The following is a 19,709-nucleotide window of genomic DNA, read 5'->3' on the forward strand; positions in this document are numbered from 1 at the left end:
TCTTATTTACTTTTGTCTGGAACAGTAACAAGCAATTGGAAATTAAGCTAGGAAACCCTTCTTAAAGGTAAAGAAGAAAACAAAATCTAAGCTCTCTGCTGCCCTCTACAAGGGATAGTGTGAAATGCAACTGCCAACCTGCTTTTCTTCAACTTTTAAGAATCTTATATTGAGGACAGTAAAATTTTTATCTTTAGCCCTTGTATAGCGCTCATGTTTTATATTGCTAAACATATTTTAAAATTGTACAAGTATATAAAGAGATTGCAAAGTTTATAAGATATATTTTCAGAACTTTTTATAAATATAAAAATGTATGTTCAACTTTAAAAAGAGTTCAAGATTACAAAAACTACTGTACTTCACCAAAAAAACGTGAGTTAAAAATAGAATTTCAAATCTTACTAAAAAAGGAAATGCTGATTGAAATATTAACAAAGTGGTACTTCTGAGGAATGAGTGTTCCACAATATCTAGTAATGAGTTAAAAACACCACCAAAAAAGGCATTCACATTTGGGCAAGATGGGTATGAAAGAAGTCAGCAATGAAACTATATGTGGATCTGAAATTGTAAAACATTTGGATTAAAATTTGAGTAGTATGTCCAAGCTTTACTAAGAATTTATTTTGGGAAAAGATCAACTCAGATCAGTTAGTACTATGAGAAAGACTATGACCAGAATAGCTGACAGGCTAAGAAACTTGGTATTATCAAAAACACAGTTCTCTTTGCAATGATAACCCAAGCATCAAACAGAATCAGATACTGCTGCTGTTAGTGATGACTTTTTATCTCAAGTGTACAGGATAACATTCCTTGCATCATGTAAGATGGCCTGTGCTTATGTATTAATATCATAATGTTGAGTGGGATTTCCCAAATTTTTCCTCTGAAAATCAGCTAAGGCCCAAACCCAAAGACCAACTGCACTGTTCTGAGCCAGTCCTGTGTTCTCAGCCCACATCTCACTCCAGCTGCTGCTGCAGCAATGGCTCAGCCTCAGACAGCCCCTGTCCCCAGCTGGGTCACGTTCTCACCCTGGGCTTCTCAGAGGCGGAGAGAGGCATTTACACATGGTTGCCTGGAAGTGTGAGGGATTAACATCCCTTAGAACACCCACTGACTAATGGAGCACAGAAGCTGGTGGGTAAAAGCTCCCCCATGAGTCCCCTGAGAAGACAACTGTGTGGTGTATTTTATGTGGCTCTTTAGAAAGTCCCATAATTAGACACTTGCAGTAGCCACCTCCGTGTTCCTTGGCGCCATACCTGGAACCCGACTACCTGTCCACTACCTCATGCCTCAGGCTTGGATTTCTGGAGGGACCAAGGGCTGACACACCAACACGGAGACTGGCCCTAGAGACCAGACACTTGGGATGGGAGTCTGAAACTGGTCACTCATGGATGAAGTGGTGACAAGGACCACAGGTATGGACTGGTACAGATGGAGCGGTGAAGCAATAGTGTAAGTAGCAGGGGTGACATGGGGGCAACAAACTGTAAGGACTACAGAGTTGCCTGGCTTCTGTTAATTACTTTAAGAGACTGAAAAAGATGATGATCATCTTCATGTTCTCAGTCATTACAGAGGGAAGGGTAAAGTGGGAGCCCCTGAAATTTAACCCCCTTCCCCTGAGCCAAGGTAAGAGACTGAAGCAATATTGCACACCGAGAGAAAATGCAGAGACAGCCATCAAATTTGGAGCAAGCAAGAGCGGTGATCTCTACTGTTCCTCTGTTAAGCCTCCTGCAAGAAGGTGGTGGTTCTTTCTCTGAAGGTTCAGATTTGGGGATCTCATTTTCTTAAAAGTTAATAGTGCCTTGAAGGGTTACATTTTGAGTACTGGTATACTCAAACTGTATACCAATTTGTAGAGTATAATGATATACTCTACAATTTTAGATTACACCTAATACTAAATTATGTATTTTATTCTTTAATGACTATGACAGGCAATTGGTACTTTAATACTACGAAATACTATAAAAAAGCATGAGGTAGCCCTATTTATATTGGTAACAAATTTATAAAAAAGCAAGCTATAGCATATGTACAGTATACTCATATATGTCACCATTATACACACTGTGTGAAAATAGGTAAAAATAAAAAGGGCCTAGAACACACAAAATAATAACAAATTACTGCAGAGGATGGAGGTGAAAACTGGAGACTTGCAAAAGTTTTAATTTTATACAAGGACAATACATTTGTGTGTTACTTTCACAATGAAAAAACAGACAGAAGTATTTTAGATCACACAGCAGTTTAGACTGTCCCAGACCACTACTAACCTAGACTTGCTACATAAACAGAAGGATTATATTTCAGAAAATCATTTCAAGAATTCAGAATGTTGCTTCTGTTGTTTTTCATGGGAGATCAATAAATTCTTCAGCCTATCATTTATAGCCTTCAACTAAGTGGTCAATTAGCCCTCTGTGCTTCATCTCTTAGTTCTTCTTCATATATTATTGGACTCTTTTCAAATCATTTGTTCATCATTATGTTAACATAACTGATCTTAATTATTGGTACTTGTAGATGCTCCTTCTCTATCTGGGCTGGTTTTCCCAAGTTGACGTTTGCTTTCCCAAACACCCAACTCCAAACCAAGACCTCCACAGTATCTTCTGTTACTGTCATAACTCCTCTTAATACCAATTGGTACTTCTACAGTCTACTGTAATCTATGCAGGTATGATGCTGTCAGAGGTTCTTGTTTCCTGTTTGTATACAGTCTTCTCTCTAAAGTCCAGTGTAGTATTTGAAGTATTGCGGGTACTCTAAATGTCTGTGGCTTTTTTTTTTTTAAAGAAAAGAATAAAAGAAAGAATTTAGATCAGACCTCAGTGAAGTCTGGGTATACAAAGATGTGTTCAATAAATAATTATTTCAAATTCATTCTTTCGATACTATAGCTGTACACGAATCCTTGGCTTTGGAACAAATGGAGACTGCATATCACTGCATTATTCTCTTTGCAGGTGGGCATGTATTTAATGCAACGAAAATTTTATAAGGATTTCCTTCTTGAATACAGTTCCTCAGTTTAAAGGAAGTTAACAACAGTATGTACAAATATACAACTCCTGCCCTAAAATGTACTATTAATAAATTCTGAAGGGCAACAGAAGCCTGTCTTTGGCTAGTTGGTGAATATTAGTTCATAATATGATATTTACCCTCAAAATTATAGTAATTCAAATAATTCCCATAAATTCAATGTCAATAAAAACTGCTAAAATGACATCAGGTTTAGAAGAAAGCTGAATTTCCCTTTCACCAGACTGGGGACAAAGTAACATGAGGCAAAGACCATATGACCTGCAAAGGCTTGGAATATCTTGTAGTCCAGGAAGAAAAGGAGGCCATTTAGCCTCTGGCTGTGAGGTGAGGATATCAAAAGGACATGGGCAATCAACCTGCTGTACACATTAAATTTACACAATGTTGTACGTCAATTATATCTTACTAGAACTGGGGGAAAAGGACATAGGAGCCATCCTGAGGCAGCATCCGGAAGCCAAAGATGGGACAATGTGAGCCCAGTAAGAGTAACAGCTAAAATGGATCAAAACACAACAAACGTGTTCACATCCATGAGTTCATAGTACTATTAAAAATAAAACATCACTAGTTACTTTTAGAGGATTTTAATGACTAAAACTCATTATTTTTGAAAACTGATACAGGAAAGGAATTAAGCACTTGTCCAGCCTTTATTATAAAACAGTACTCTGAGTAACCAAGGTTGATGAGAGGAATTTTCTCTTTATAGAAGTGTTCCAGTTAATAAAGAGCTGATAAAGGCACAACAGAACTATTCTGCAACGTCAATGAATAAATGAATCTAGGCAATGACAATTAATCTTTGATAATCAAGCAAATTAACCAGATTTGCTAAAATGTTGAGGGGCAGACCTGTAAAAATCTAATTTTTAGAAAATAGCTGTCTTAAAAAAGTAGCAGCTCCCATCATTAAACATGATGGCAAACATATTTTAAAAAACCTCACTTAAAAAATGTATAATTTTTTCATAACAATCTTTTAAAACAAGGTTACTTATAACCAAAGTGGTTCTGTAAAACTACCAAGTGACAACAGAGAAATAAGTAATTCCAAAACAGTAGTTTTGGACTTCAAAGTACAATTTTACAGAATAGGAGACGTAATTGTTTCTAAGTGTGTACTGAGCTCTGGTTGATCATACATCACACACTGGAAACCCCTGGGCCACATCTGGCTTGCAGATAAGTTATTTGGCTTGCACAGTTGTTAGAAAAAATCTGATGCAACATTTAAAATTTAGGATTTCATACAAAACCCCAGATTTGGGACTAGGACACAGGAGAAGCTGCCTCTCAGAGGAGGGACACGTGCTCTCCCATCCATCAGCAACCCCCATTCCTCTGCACAGATGACAGGCCTGTTCTCCTCAGGTACAGGAGCTTGTGGTCACTACTGTTTTGAGTGACATTTTCTGCTCATTCTTCACAGAGAAGTAGAACAGAAAAAGGAGGATACCTGTAAGAGCCAATGCTACTCAGTTCTGCACTTAGAAAATGCAAAATGCAAAAAACTCAGCATTCGCTATTTTTATAGCACAGAAATAAAGTGCTATCTGCATATGCTTAAAAGCTTTTCTTTGCCACAGCATAAGGCTTACCTTCAGATCAAGGCTGCTAAGGCTTATGACATCATCCTCTTTCTCTCTTCGTTTTCTTTTCTATAAAAAAAAGGCAAAGATTTCATTCTTATATAGAAGGAAAATCACTTTTAAAAAGTGAAGCCTTAGATTGTATTCATAAGAAAGTTATTTTTATGAGGGATACTCATAATTTATCACTGCTGCTAAGTCGCTTCAGTCGTGTCTGACTCTGTGCAACCCTATAGACGGCAGCCCACCAGGCTGCCCCATCCCTGGGATTCTCCAGGCAAGCACACTGGAGCGGGTTGCCATTTCCTTCTCCAACACATGAAAGTGAAAAGTGAAAGTGAAGTCGCTCAGTCGTGTCCGACTCCTAGCGACCCCATGGACGGCAGCCTAACAGGCTCCTCCATCCATGGGGTGCCATTGCCTTCTCCGATAATTTATCACTAGCATATACTATATACTTTCTAAAAAGTTCCCTCAGATTGAATTATCTAGTGTGAAGTGATTCCATTCCAGAACAGAACTCTTATGCAAGTCAAGCCTATACTTGTTAGAGAAAAAGTAAAATATATTTTATATATACAGGCAGAAGTATTTTTAAAAAGGAACACATTTTACTCATTCTATGAGGGGGTGATTTCACTAGGAAAGAAATACCCTTTTCTCCTGGTCCAAGTAATTAAGGTTTGTTGCCCGAAGCAGGACTTTTCAGTGGAAGGTACCTAGAGAACCTTCCAGTAATCATTACCACCTTCCTTCAGCCCTGCAAGTGCCAGCAGTGACCAAACTGTGTATATAGCTCTAACTTCTAGTCCTTAGTCAATATTGCTGGGAAAGACTGAAAGCAAAAGAAGAGGGAGGCAGAGGATGAGATGGTTGGATGGTATCACCGACTCAATGGACATGAACTTGGGCTAACTCTGGGAGATGATGAGGAATAGGGAGTCCGTGCGGAGAAGGCAATGGCACCTTACCAGTACACTTGCCTGGAAAATCCCATGGATGGAGGAGCCTGGTAGGCTGCAGTCCATGGGGTTGCTAAGAGTCGGACACGACTGAGTGACTTCACTTTCACTTTTCACTTTCATGCACTGGAGAAGGAAATGGCAACCCACTCTAGTGTTCTTGTCTGGAGAATCCCAGGGACAGCGGAGCCTGGTGGGCTGCAGTCTATTGGGTTGCAGAGTCAGACACGACTGAAGCGATGCAGCAACAACAGGGAGTCCATGGGGTCACAGAGTCAGACATGACTTAGCGACTGAACAACACAAAGTCAATACTGAAAAAGAATCCTTAAGTAACATTTCTTCTGTATCTCAGAATAATATTCTGATTAAATATGACACAGCCCAGCTCCTGTGAACTCTCAGGACCTGGCCCCCCTACAGAAGAGGAACTGGGAGAACAGAATCTACACTGTGCAAGATGGGGACAACTGAGAAAAGGAAAGATATAGTCCAGGTAGAAGTGGGGGAAATACATGGAAGGGAACGTGGCTAGCACTTTATCATCATGTATGTTGCTTGTGGTAGGTCTCAGGCTAAGTACGATGTTCTAGTCTATATTCTAACCTTGGTTTGCCAAGACTTTTACCATGATTAGGTGCTGACTTTACTTCTCCACTCTTCTCCTCCTCTTTTCTTCAGTTCACGATATTGTTCTTCTCCTCACCCCTTGAGTTAGATGCTTAAGTTTTGTTCTTTTCCTTTCTTCAACTATGTATTTAAAAAGTAATCAATCTCCCTCTTAAGTTTCCTTAATCATATTCCAACAGTGTTAATACATGAACCATGAGATATTTCTTTTGTCATGGAGACCTCTACAGAAGTGTTTTCACAAGTGAGATGCACCTATCTCAGAGAAAATGCAAGATATTTTTCCTGGAGTACAGGAGTAAAATATTAGAACTTCATTTCTATGTATTTCTTACTCCTTCAAGTGAGCTACTAAAATTTAATATACAGATGACAAGCTCATCATCACCCACATTTTCCAATGTGAGTTAGACAATGATAATCTAATCAGATCCAATTTAGCAGTCCCCAACTGTGAAATTATTCTGGCTATCTGAAATATACATTTATGCCCGCTCTCATTAACCCCACCCTGAGTATTGTGTTTTGATACACGAAAACATTAAATTAAATACAAGAGAATAGAATACAAATGAAGCATGTATTGTTGGACCATCAGCACATCATAATACATGCACACAGGTAAAGTTTGGCATACTAGAAGCAGAATCATTTTTGCTATTTCCCCCAAATAAGAAAAGCATAAGAATCATGCTCTCTTTGTACATATTTTATTTATGAGTATTATGTAGCAATGAGGTTTTAACTATTTTTTAATTTTCAAATCTTTAATTCTTACATGTGTTCCCAAACATGAACCCCCCTCCCCAGTTTTAACTATTTAAATTAGTTTTTAATTATTAAAAAACTCCAATTTTCTGGTGTTAGTTTCCATAAGGTTGGATGCCTCTGGAAGTCTCCTAAAAATAATGAAGCAGTCCCTCTATACTAAGATTATTAATAACAGAAATAATTCATTCATTATATGTACTACCTACAATCATTTTTATATTTTTCAACAAAGGAGAAACCTGTCAGAGTATGTACATAAAAATATTAATATATTCATGTTTCATAATATATTAATTTTAACACTGATAGAAATAAGAGAAAGAATTGAATAAAGATGAATAGATCCAATACTTTTCAAAACATTTTTACATTTAGCTTGAAATAAAGATTTCAGTCTGTTAGCAGAGAAGAGTTAAATTAGGCTACCAAAGACAATGATAGAAACTCTGTATCTTAAGATTTTTAGAGATGCACAGACAACTAGACTGAAGAACAGCCAGGAATATTTCTATTTAATGTTATGAAATAAAAACCCAGGTGTCTACTCACCAAAGTGAAATCCCAATGAGGGCCAGGTGTTAAAAATGTGAAGGAGCTACCTCTCCGAAGGGAGTATCTGTTAACAGAAAATTCAAACAAATACATTGAGAGTAACTTCAGTAAAATTAAGCACTAACAGGTAAAAAGCTATCTTTTTCATAGTTTCAAAACTCTTCAAAGTAGCCTAATGAATCATTCAGTTGTAGAAATAAGAGGGAGAGTATTTAAAACCAAAACAAAACAACCCACAAAAACTGAAATCCAAAAAATCAGGGTATAGGTTCCAGTCACTTTTGGAAATTTTCAGAAACATTACAAAAGTGAAAAAGCCTTTATAAAACTAGTAGATTAAAACTAATTCACCAAAACAAGCAGAGTTTATTTTAGAAAGATATACATGGCTCAATGATATGAAATATATTTTATATATTTCACTAATAGGTTAAGTAAGAACACAGTAAATGATGCAACAAATTACTTGATAAAATTCAGCATTCATGTTTAATATTTTTAAAATAATAGTAAAAAAAACTCAACATCATAAAGTTAAATGAATTTATTTTGTATTTTATGTGTAAATCTCTTCCATGTACTGATTTTTCTTTTTAGTGTTATGACTTAATAAATCAAATAAAAAGCTTTGAATAACTATATCTGAGACAAAGGTCTCAAGTAAGGTTAAAATTTGGCTAGGATTTTGTTCTTTACTACTAAGTGACACGGGCTTCCCTGGACAGAGGAGCCTGGTAGGTTCAGTCCATGAGGTGGACACAACTTAGCGACTGACCCATCCTGCCTTCAATCTTTACTAGCATCAGGATCTTTTCTTATGAGTCACCTCTTCACATTAGGTGGCCAAAGTATTGGAGCTTCAGCTTCAGTCCTTCCAATGAATGAATATTCAGGATTGATTTTCTTTAGGATTACTGGTTTGTTCTCCTTGCAGTCCAAGGGACTCTCAAGAGTCTTCTCCAACACCACAGTTTTAAAGCATCAATTCTTCGGCAACTCTCACATCTTTACATGACTATAGGAAAAACCATAGCTTTGACTAGACGGACCTTTGTTGGCAAAGTAATGTCTCTGCTTTTTAATGTGCTGTCTAGGTTTGTCAATGGAGAAGGCAATGGTACCCCACTCTAGTACTCTTGCCTGGAAAATCCCATGGACGGAGGAGCCTGGTAGGCTGCGGTCCATGGGGTCGCTAGGAGTCGGACACGACTGAGCGACTTCACTTTCACGCATTGGAGAAGGAAATGGCAACCCACTCCAGTGTTCTTGCCTGGAGAATCCCAGGGATGGGGGAGCCTGGTGGGCTGCCGTCTGTGGGGTCGCACAGAGTCGGACACGACTGAAGTGACTTAGCAGCAGCAGCAGGTCTGTCAAACGTAGAAAATCACAAAGCATAGGTAGTGCAGAAATGTTTATAAACTATGTACATGTGTTCAGTCACCCAAGTTGTGTCTGACTGACTCTTTATGACCCTGTGGACTGTAGCCTGCCAGGCTCCTCTATCCATGGGATTTTTCAGGCAAGAATACTGGAGTGGGTTGCTATATCCTCCTCCAGGGGATCTTCCCAACACAGGGATTGAACCCGAATCTCCTGCTCTTTACCACTGCATCACCTGGGAAGCCCTTATAAACTATACTTATGAGAAAAGCAAAGGTTGTTAATTCAGAGCTTGCTATAGCAAGGGAGCTGGCCACCATCACTGGTGTTTAGGGAGACTGAAAGGCAGGCTGGGGAATGAAGAACAAGGGAAGGCTTCAGGTGTGTTCTGACTGGAGGCTGTCAGCAGTGGGAAGGTGCAGGCAAGCTAAGTGGCACTGGGGCTCCTGTGTGATTTACTGGGTGCAGGTAGGATTTGCTCGAGTTAGTTTTAAGTTGGAAGTGAAGTGTTAGTCGCTCAGTCATGTCTGACTCTTTGCGGCCCCATGGACTATAGCCTGCCAGGATCCTCTGTCCATGGGATTTCCCAGGCAAGAATAACTGGAGTGGCTTGCCATTCCCTTCTCCAGGGGATCTTCCCGACTCAGGGATCAAACCCAGGTGTCCTGCACTGGAGGGAGATTCTTAATTTGGAACCAAAGACAAAAACTGGGGAAGCTGGCTGTTGCTGATCAAGTCTTGGCCATTTGGGGCCAATTATTATAGAAGTTATTGCTTAGCTTCTGCACAGTCAGGCCACTGTCCACTTGTGTACTCTTTCACCTTCATTCTCATAGTCACCGTAAGTTACAGAAACACCACAGATGGTGGTTATTTCTACAAACATTTACAAGCTTAAATAAAACACAGGCTTTTGTAGTTTTCTAAGCTAAATATAAAGCAGAAGTTTGTTTATATTTTGACAAGGAGCACAAGCAAAAATGGCTACAAGGAGAAAGAGGACAGCAAAATGGCTTCGCAGAAGAATTAATACTGCTGCTACTGCTGCTAAGTCGCTTCAGTCGTGTCCGACTCTGTGTGACCCCACAGACAGTCAGCCCACCAGGCCCTCCCGTCCCTGGGATTCTCCAGGCAAGAGTACTGGAGTGGGTTGCCATTGCCTTCTCTGAACCGTAAAACTGAAGCAAAGAGAAATCGCAATCAGCAAAGCATGTAAGAGCCAGGCAGGCTCTGTGGGGAAAGGGAAAGGCACATGTGAAGGGGGGGTGAAATGAATTATATACAGGAAACTGCAAGTAGCTCTTTATGTTTGAGCATCAAAAGAAATAAAACAGGGCTCGATCATGATAAAAGGCCTCATGTACAGTCCTTAAAAATATGAACTTGATCTTGCATACGTATGGCAGCTGTCAGCAACTGAGTTCTAAGGAACAAGAAGGCTGAGTTGGAAGAAGGCAGCACTGGTCAGGAGGCCGGTTAAGAGGCAGTTCTGATACTGCTGACAACAGATGGCGAGAGGCAGAGGGACAGCAGCAATGGCAGAGTGGGGCGGTGACTAGAGAGGGCTCAAGGTCTGGCTGGAGAACTCTCCCTTCCTCCCAAGGCCTGTTCAGTTCCTGGGAAGGGTCCTGACACAGTGAAATAGGATGCCACTAATAATAATTAGAAAGAGATACAAAAGATCTGAAGATATTTAAAGCAAATGCTCCCTAAATAACTATTTGTAGCTCAAAAACTGTTTTGAGGGCCTCTCTACTGGAGCAAAATAAACTAAGAAACTGGTGATTTCTTGCCACTATAGAAAAGTCAAGTAACAATGAAGATTACACAATTTCTGATAAAACAATAAGATATCAGCAATAAATTATAATTCATATGACTAAAGAATACATAGATAAGAGTATACAGAGATATAGTACTATAGTCAAATGCCAAAGGATTACAGGGCAAATAGAACCTTCAAGTTATGATCACTTTTTAAAAACACTGTTCTAGGTATCATGTACTACACAAAGAGCCACCAGTGGAGACTGGGTTGAGAAGCAAAAATTATGACTTCTCGGAAGATTATTTTAAAAGTAATACAAATATTCATTACAAAGTAGTAATCATTGTGGCACTTAAAATAGTCACTGAGCACTTCCTTTCAGATATAAGACAAGGAGAACATAAAACCAAAGATATTCATTTCTTTATTCCCTAGAATTGTTCATTCTGACCTCAGAATGAATTTGATGTTTAAAAGCTGGAAAGAATTAGCTGTTAGGAATTTTAAACACACTGCAAACTGGAAAAATATTTCCAACTGGATGGCAAGATTGTTTCCAGCACCAGCTGTAATCAGCTTTATAGTAATGCTATTTTTTTCCTATTTCAAAAGCAAGTACCTATTTATTTTGAGAACTCATGGAAAATAAGAACCCAAAAAACAAACTGTGCCCTGAAAGTATGTGAGTCAGTGCCAGCTTTCAAAAAACTTGGAAAGATATATAGTCATTTTTTCATAGGGGTCACACTCAAAATGTAGCAGCTATTTTAAATCCTTGTGGGAAAATTTTTTATTTCATAAAACATTAAAAGTGACCTTTAAAAGATATGCAGTACAGTCCATTTAAAAAGAGCTCAAAGGCCGAAATAAGAAGTGACAGTCCATCTTTTTAAGAATTTTTGTCCAATCTTTTTTCATATATCCAATTAATTACTAACATTTAAGGCATAAAATAAATACCCAAAGGCACTAGCTTGATATATTAAACTGTGTTTCCTATTAGCCCCACTGATTACTCCTTGATCTTTATATACTTCTTTTTGTGTCATTTGATGTATTTTCAAACTATGTAAATTATTTTTACACGCAACTAGATTTAGTCTAAACAAAACATAAATAAAATGGTACAGTTGATGTTCCACAAAAAATCACCTGTTATTTCATTCTCAAGCCATATTTTTTCAGAGATTATGACTTATGTCATTGCCCTCCTCTATCATGGCACATAATTAATATAGACGAACTACAAAACATGCAAATGTGAAAGATTATATTGTGTGGTTCTATTTATATGGATATCCAGAAATAGAAATTTACAGACATGGAAAGCAGACTAGTGGCTGCCTAGGCCTGGGGGTAGGAGGAGGACTGACTGCAAACAAACTTGAGGGAGTATTTGGGACGATGAATGTTCTAATGGTGACTGTGTCTATACACTTACTAATAATTACTGAATTGCACACTTACAACGGGTGAATGTTATGACATACAAATTATGTATCAATAAAACTGTTAAACAGTACAGTCATTTCGATGTGGGAGGAAACAGCCTTAGGAGCTAGTGGGGGCATCCTTTTATTTTCAGCAACTATTAATATAAATAGTAATAATGATGACAATCCTGGGTTATCAGGGACTGGCTCAATTTCTGTTTAATTTGGTTTTTAAAATGTTTTGAAAAAACAGTCCATCCAGGAAGTTAAATTCCCTTAAAGGGAACAGAAACCCTTAGCTCAAAATTAACAGAACTTGGTTTAAGAATATACATTTAACTCTGGATGTCCACTCTACAAATCCATCAGTTTCACTAGAAAAACAAAAGTCAAAGATTTACCATCTAGTCAGAGATCCACCTCTACAAAACTGATAAGAGATAACTGCTAAATACTCCTTGATAGAGGGTAAGTTATAGCTTTTAGTGTTTCCTGCAGAAAATGAAAACAATGATACCTAAGATATATGGAGCATTTGATATATCTAGGTACTGTTCTCATGTTTTACATGAATTACCTCTTATAATTTCCACAGCCTTATGAGACAGATACTATAAAGTGAGATTTAAAAGAGATTAATCACAGCCTGATGAGACAGATACTACTAATGAGCTAGAAAGTATGAAATGAGGTTTAAAGAGATTAAATCCTCAAGAGCCAGAATTTAAACCCAAGGAGTCTGACTGTAAAGCCTAAACTCTTTAAACACTAATGTTTTATTCAGCTTTGGATCTCAGTCTAAAAGAATGTCCATTCCCAGAGAGAGTAATTAACTGAATCAAAGGCAGGGCTAGAGGAGACTCAGTGTCAGGAAAACTAGGCCAGAGAAGCACACTGCTTTCTGAGTTCTGAGCTGTGTAGTGGGGCCCAGGGCCGCCTGTGGACAAGAAACTGGCCTATTACTAACCAGAACAGAGAGGGACGAGGAGGAGGAGAAAGCAGCTGAGAGCCATTGCCGCAGAGCAAGCTTAGACCCCTAATGGATTCCAGCTGTCTCTTCTCGCTTTTTCTCCCTAATTATCTTGCCCCAGCCATGTCCTGTGGTAGTCAGCATTCACGTTGTGTTCAAAAATTTTTTCTACCTCTGTGTGAAGCAATGCCCAGGATCAGTCTTTAGCAGAAGCAGATCAGCGTCATGATTTAACTTGGTACAGTAGGACCTCTCTCTCAGGTTCTGCATGTATTAGCCATTCCAACTCCTGAGCTCATTCTCAAGTCTACTCGTTTCTCATCTGGATGGCTAGGATTAACAATTAGCAAAGATGTGGCTGAAAATGAGCTCCAACCATGTGGACAGGCTGATTAAATGGCAGGCCTGTAAACAGCAGTTTGCATGCAAATATGTGTACAAACACACACGTGCTGGATCACTTTGCTGTACACTAGAAACTAACACAATCTGTAAATCAACTGGACTTCAGTTAAAAAAAAGACAGCCCACAGAATAGGGGAACATATCTGCAGACCATGCAGGGGCTTGTTATCAAGAGTAGAGTTCTTACATCTTAGTAATAAAAAATATAAATAACCCAATTTTTAAAATGGGCAAAGGATGCCTCTGAAAAATGGCCACATATGATTTCATTCATGTGAAATGTCCGGAACAGGGAAATTCACAGAGACAGGAAGCAGGTTAGAGTTTGCGGTAAAAGAAGAGAAAGGCAATAGGGAGAGAGGTATGGGCTTTCATTTTGAGGTGAAGAAAATGTTCAAAAATTGCCTGGTGATGGTTACACATGTCTAGAGGACATTCACATGTCCTGAATCTAAAGGAAAACAGTGAATTGTACACTGCAAGTGGGTAACACTGTATAGTATGTGAACACTGTTTCATGAAAAGGTGATACTTTCATTTTCTTTTTTTTTGTCCTTCAAAAAAAGAAGAGTAATGAAGTAGGACAACTTCATTACTCTCCTAACGCTGCCTATGGTGGTGGTTTAGTCATGTTGGAATCTTGTGACCCCAGGGACTGTAGCCTGCCAGGCTCCTCTGTCCATGGGATTTCCCAGGCAAGAATACTGGAGTGGGTTGCCATTTCCTTCTCCAGGGGATCCTGCTGACCCCGGGATCAAACCCATGTCTCCTGTGTCTCCTGAATTATAGACAGATTCTTTACCACAGAGCCACCAGGAAAGCCTTTGTCACCACCCTTTTCTCAGCTGACATAATTTACAACCTCACCTAAAAAACAGAACCCTGGTGGGAAAGCCCCCAAATTCCTGCTCGTAACATCCCACATTCCCCAAACTTACCCCAAAGGCTACTGTCCACAGCTCTCAGACAGGCTGGACGCTCTACCTTTACACTTAGGAGTCCATCCTTCTCTTTCTGGTTGCTTATCACCTTTCTTCTTTCCTGTCTCTTCAACCTCTCTCTGTACTTGCTTATTCCCTCATCTGTCCCATATCAAGTTTACCCCTTCTTCAGAATCCACCTCATAAGCTGGTGTTGCCTCCATTATTCTTTCTTGCCCTCGGGTTGCAGTGAGACTCCCTGAAAGTGTAACCCAGTGTTTCAAGTTCTCCAACCTCACTGCCAGCCACTAGATTCAAACACTCATCCAGGCAACTGCAAAATGACTTCCCGCCAATGATGAATTCACATGCGACTTTTAATTTGGTTCCATAGTTGGGCTGCAAGGGTCCACAAATTTGGAATTTTGTGTGTATGAGCATTTGTTTGCGGGCTAGTTTTCATCAGATTTACTATCATGGCATACAAAGCTCCCTTCAGTGATGTGGCTCTTACTTCTTCAGTATCATCTCTAATCACTACCTCCTCTCTATCCCTCAGTCTTCTCCCTATAGAGTCATTGTCATACCTAAAACTCTTCACGCTCATTTGTGTAAAGGGCCTTTTAACATTTAAATGCTTCCCCCTACATGATATCACCCATGCACATCCATTCTCTAAACTGGCCCTCTGAGACTCAAGGGCTACAACAGGGAATCATTTCCTGTCCTTTTCAACTAGAATTTCTTTTATTTGCATCTATGGCATCACATGCCTAACGCAATAGTAATTGTCATCATACATGATTATGATTACTCCTCCCTATACCATTGTAAGTTCTTCTGTAAGAGCAGACGTTGGTTAAGGCTGCTTCCAACATGCTAGGCCTTATTCTTTTAAGTCCACTAAGCCATTTTCTAAGAAAAGCTTCTCTTGCTTACTTACATTTTGAAAACGATTACTTTCTAATCAGAGCTGTGCACAATACATATGGTGTTTGCTTCTCTGAGGAAGCACTTCCTAACACTCCCTTCTTTTGTTAGCATTCTTTATTCTACAAAATCACAGTGCGATAGCCTCAAGGACTTCTGTATTCTTCCCAAGAGAGCCTGACACTGACTTAGACCATGTAGATTTTCCAAAAGGAAAGAATGCAAGCTTGTTTCTGCCCTACTCCTTATCTACAGCACTCCCTTCCTGTCCTGAACTTTAAGATCTCTTCCTATTTTTCCCAAAGGAGAGCAGTCTTGAGGGCGCTAGCCTACTGTGGCCACCTATGGCCGGCAAAACAATAAAAGCTACTCTTTTCAACTTCACCCAAAACTCTTGTCTGTGTTTCTATCCGGCACCAGAGAACAGAGGCTGGGATCTCGGCAACACTCCCAGAGTAAGGACAGTATTTTGCATCTCCATATTTATAGTGTCTGACACTCACACATTTCTGGAATAAACCACACCTCATTCTCTTCTCAACCCACTACAAACATTCTTAATAGTTTAACTATTTTACGGAAACTACTGGAGGTCAATATGCTCTTCTCATGACCAGATTCAATGATCACTCATTCCTCATCTCATTAAACTGTTCATTCCTTCCTTACGAGTAACACTTGACATACTTTCCCATGTCCTTTCTCAAAACCCTTTTGCCTCTTGGCCTCCTGGACACTGATCTCACCTGGTTCCTCACAGCTGTGGCTCCTCCGAGCTTATTCATCTCCCGGACCTTTGCATGTGGGGATTGTCTCAGGGTTGGGGCCCCAAACTCTCCTCTATTCAGACTATCAGGATGACTGCCCAGTGCTGTGATTTCAAGTCTATTTGCTGATAAGCCCTCAATTTATATTTGGTTACACAGATGTGTTTACTTTGTGACATTTCACTGGGCAAAACACTTATGATTCATGCATTCTTTCATTTGACTGTTAAACTTCAATGAAAGTTTTTTTTTTTTTAAGAGAAAAAAGCCAAAAAAGAGGAAAGGGGGAAAAAATTGTTGTGATGCATTCCTTAATAGGAGCCTTTTAACGCATCCCAAAGCAAACTTCTCTCCAGGAACACGGAAACCTGGTCTTCTGGTGCTCAGATTAAAAACCTCGGAATCATTCTCCATTCCTCTGTCTCTCTTAACTCCACACTGAATCCATGTGCAAATCCTGTCAGTGCTACTTTAAAAATACATCCCAAATAGGAGTACTTTCCACCATGTTTACCACTCAGATGTCTCAAACTGCAGTAACCTCTTCATTAGTCTCCCTGATTTTCTCCCTGCCACGTAACAGACCAATCCTTTTAAACTACACATCACAGAATTTTCTATTGTCTCCCAACCATAGATTCAAATTTGAAATCTTTCTGGTGGTTGGCCATGTACTACCCGATCTGACCCAGGCATCTCTGTGACCTCGCTGTCCACCTTTCTCACTTTAATTTGCTCCACTCCAGTTACCGTGGCTTCTCTACAGTCCTTGAACACACCAAACAGGATTCTACTTTGAAGCCCTGTACTTACTGCCTTTCTCCCCACATCTTCACATGGTGGAGTTCCTTAATTCCTTCACATCTCTGCTTAAATGGCATCATTACCATGGAGGAGAACTGTTTGATCTTTTAAAAATAGCAAAACTGAACCAATACAGTATTGTAAAGTAAAATAAAGTGAAAAAAAAAAAAAAAAGGCAAAACTGCCCCTCTCCTTATCTCTGCCTGTCCTGCTGCTGCTGCTGCTGCTAAGTTGCTTCAGTCATGTCCGACTCTGTGTGACCCCAGACGGCAGCCCAACAGACTCTCCCGTCCCTGGGATTCTCCAGGCAAGAACACTGGAGTGGGTTGCCATTTCCTTCTCCAATGCATGAAAGTGAAAAGTGAAAATGAAGTCGCTCACTCGTGTCCAACTCCCAGCAACCCCATGGACTGCAGCCCACCAGGCTCCTCCGTCCATGTGATTTTCCAGGCAAGAGCACTGGAGTGGGGTGCCACTGCCTTCTCCGATGCCTGCCCTTACCATATCTTAATTCTCCTCACAAGATGACCACCTGGTATTTCATTATCGTCTTTCATTCCTAACCAGAATGTAAGCTTTATGAGAGCAGAGACTTCATCTGTTCACCAAAATCTCTTAATATCTGCAACACTGTGAAGATCTAGGAAAGTGCAAGTGTTAGTTGCTCAGTCGTGTCCGACTCTCTGTGACCCCCACAGACTGTAGCCCTCCAGGCTCCTCTGTCCATGTGATTCTCCAGGCAGGAATACTGGAGTGGGTTGCCATGCCCTCCTCTGGGGATCTTTCCAGGCAAATGCTCAAAAGCTTTATTGAATGAACACAGAATGAATTTATCACTGTTCTTCTTCCCTTCACTACATGGTCCTGATTCTCCTATTTCTCAGTCTCTGGGATGATGACGTCTTTCTGCTTTTTCACTACCTCTTAAATATAAGTTGTAATCAGTATAAAGGTTTCAGGCAAGGATTATCCTAATCTTCAAAATAAAAAATCAATATCTAATGAAAAAGTCTAGTTCTCTGCACGATGACTTATTAACTGTGAGTTTACAAATGCTCTGTCCATGAAATTAAGGTGTTTTCCTTTCTCTGAAAAAATGACTGGCACATCCAAGCATGACTGGAATGTAACTTCAGTAAGGAACTGTAGTTTAAGAATAAGTAGTGGACCACAGGGACTTCTGAAAAGAGAAGCAGATGTGGAATTACTGATAAAAATCAGCAAATAACAGTTTGTTTCTAACTCCTTGCATACAGGCTCACACAATGACCTCACTGAATTGCACAACTTGGAGGAAGTGGATACTATTTCAACCCTATATGACAGATGAGGACCCAACCTTAGAGATGAAAGGTCCAACGGCTGGTCACAGGAACCCAGGGCCTGCAGCATCCTGACGGGAAAGCAATGCCCCCAGCCCTCGTTCACCGCTCGCCTCGCAGACACCGCCTCTGACACCCTCGGCCGGTGTCCTCCCTTCGCAGACGCACAGGACAGAATGAAATGTGTCAATAGCTAAAAAGTCCAAGATGGGCCTCTGCGTCCTCTTTACCCGGGAGGCTGGGGTCCTGAGCTGCGCCCTGATCACCGACTTGGTCAGAGGCTCGAAAGGAGGGACTGTGACCTCGGCGAAACTCTTCATTTTAATGCTTGCTTTTAGGCTAAAAGTTTGGTGTCTGGTAGAAGTCCTCGGGGGCTTCCCTGGTGGCACAATGGTAAAAGAATCCGCCTGTCAATGCAGGAGATGCTGGCTTGATGCCTGGGCTGGGAGGATCCCCCGGAGAAGAGAATGGATCACAAGAACACAAGAATCCCAGGATTCTTGTCTGGGGAATCCTTGGACAAGAGGAGCCTGGCGGTCTGCGGTCCATGGGGTCGTAAGGAGTCGGACACGACCGAGCGACTGAACAAAAGAAACTCTCCGGCTCCAGGAACGATTCCAGTCCTCTTAGCCAGCAGCTCTCGGTGGGCATTTAGGAACCTCCCCCGCCACCCCCAAATCCAGCCCGAAACCTGCTGGGTGTGCAGAGAGGACCTCCACCCCCTGAGCGGGGAGGGGAGACGAGAGGGAGGAAGGAGAGGAACGGGAGGTAAAAATAAAGGAGGGTCAGGCGATCGGAAGAGGGGGACGAGGGGAGAGAGGAGGAAGCAGAGGAGAGCAGGCAGCCCTGCTCTCCCCTACCCCCGGCTCCTTCCCTGCCCGCCACCCCCTCCCCAGCCTCGGGCCCGACAACCCGAGTCCCCAGGCGCCGTTCACCCCGCGCTCACCTGCCGTCCGGGCCGGGCCCGGGGGTGTCGGCCGCTGGCTCCGCGGCGCCGCCGGCGTTGAGCCCCGAGGCCCGGCGGCTTCGCCTCCGCGGCCGGCTCTGCTCCTGGGCCTCCAGCTCGGGCTCCATGGCGCGGAGGGGGCGGCGCGGTGGCTGGGTGCCCGGGAGGCCCGCTGGGAGCGGCACGGCGCCCGGCCTCTGCGGCCCGAAGACGGGTTCCTGTCAGGACGGCTCCGCCACCTCCGCCGCCGCCATCTTCCGGGGTTTGAAAATGGCGGCCGTGCGGCACCAGCCAATCAGGGGACGCGGCGCGGTTGCTAGGATCGTGGAGTCCCGCCCCTCTCCTTCCATCAGGCGCTAAACTGTTCCGAAGCTGTGAGCGGGAGCGTGGTCCACAGGGTCGCCCGGCTGATGAGCCAGAGGCCTGGGGTCTAGTTCCTAAATCGCCAAGGCCCGATTACTAGTGTACAGTTCATTAGGACT

The 19,709-nt window shown here is 41.3% G+C and overlaps 1 protein-coding gene across 2 annotated transcripts in view; it reads right to left on the bottom strand.

Moving 5' to 3' along the window:
- The window catches only part of NET1 (neuroepithelial cell transforming 1), a 35,701-nt gene extending 16,193 nt beyond the window's left edge, over positions 1-19,508 (bottom strand). Inside the window, exons 1-4 of one of the 2 annotated variants that reach the window (XM_069546530.1) lie at positions 19,228-19,502; positions 18,299-18,435; positions 7,580-7,646; positions 4,677-4,736 (exon numbers count right to left, since the gene is read on the bottom strand). In XM_069546530.1, the coding sequence (XP_069402631.1) occupies positions 4,677-4,736; positions 7,580-7,646; positions 18,299-18,351 (180 nt within the window). In that variant the 5' untranslated portion in view covers positions 18,352-18,435; positions 19,228-19,502. Of the gene's footprint in view, positions 1-4,676; positions 4,737-7,579; positions 7,647-18,298; positions 18,436-19,227 lie in introns of both variants that reach the window. The other variant, XM_069546529.1, reaches the window with a different exon arrangement.
- Positions 19,509-19,709: the final 201 nt, after the last annotated feature.

This window comes from Ovis canadensis, chromosome 13 (assembly GCF_042477335.2).
Source record: "Ovis canadensis isolate MfBH-ARS-UI-01 breed Bighorn chromosome 13, ARS-UI_OviCan_v2, whole genome shotgun sequence".
NCBI classification, from domain to species: Eukaryota; Metazoa; Chordata; class Mammalia; order Artiodactyla; family Bovidae; genus Ovis; species Ovis canadensis.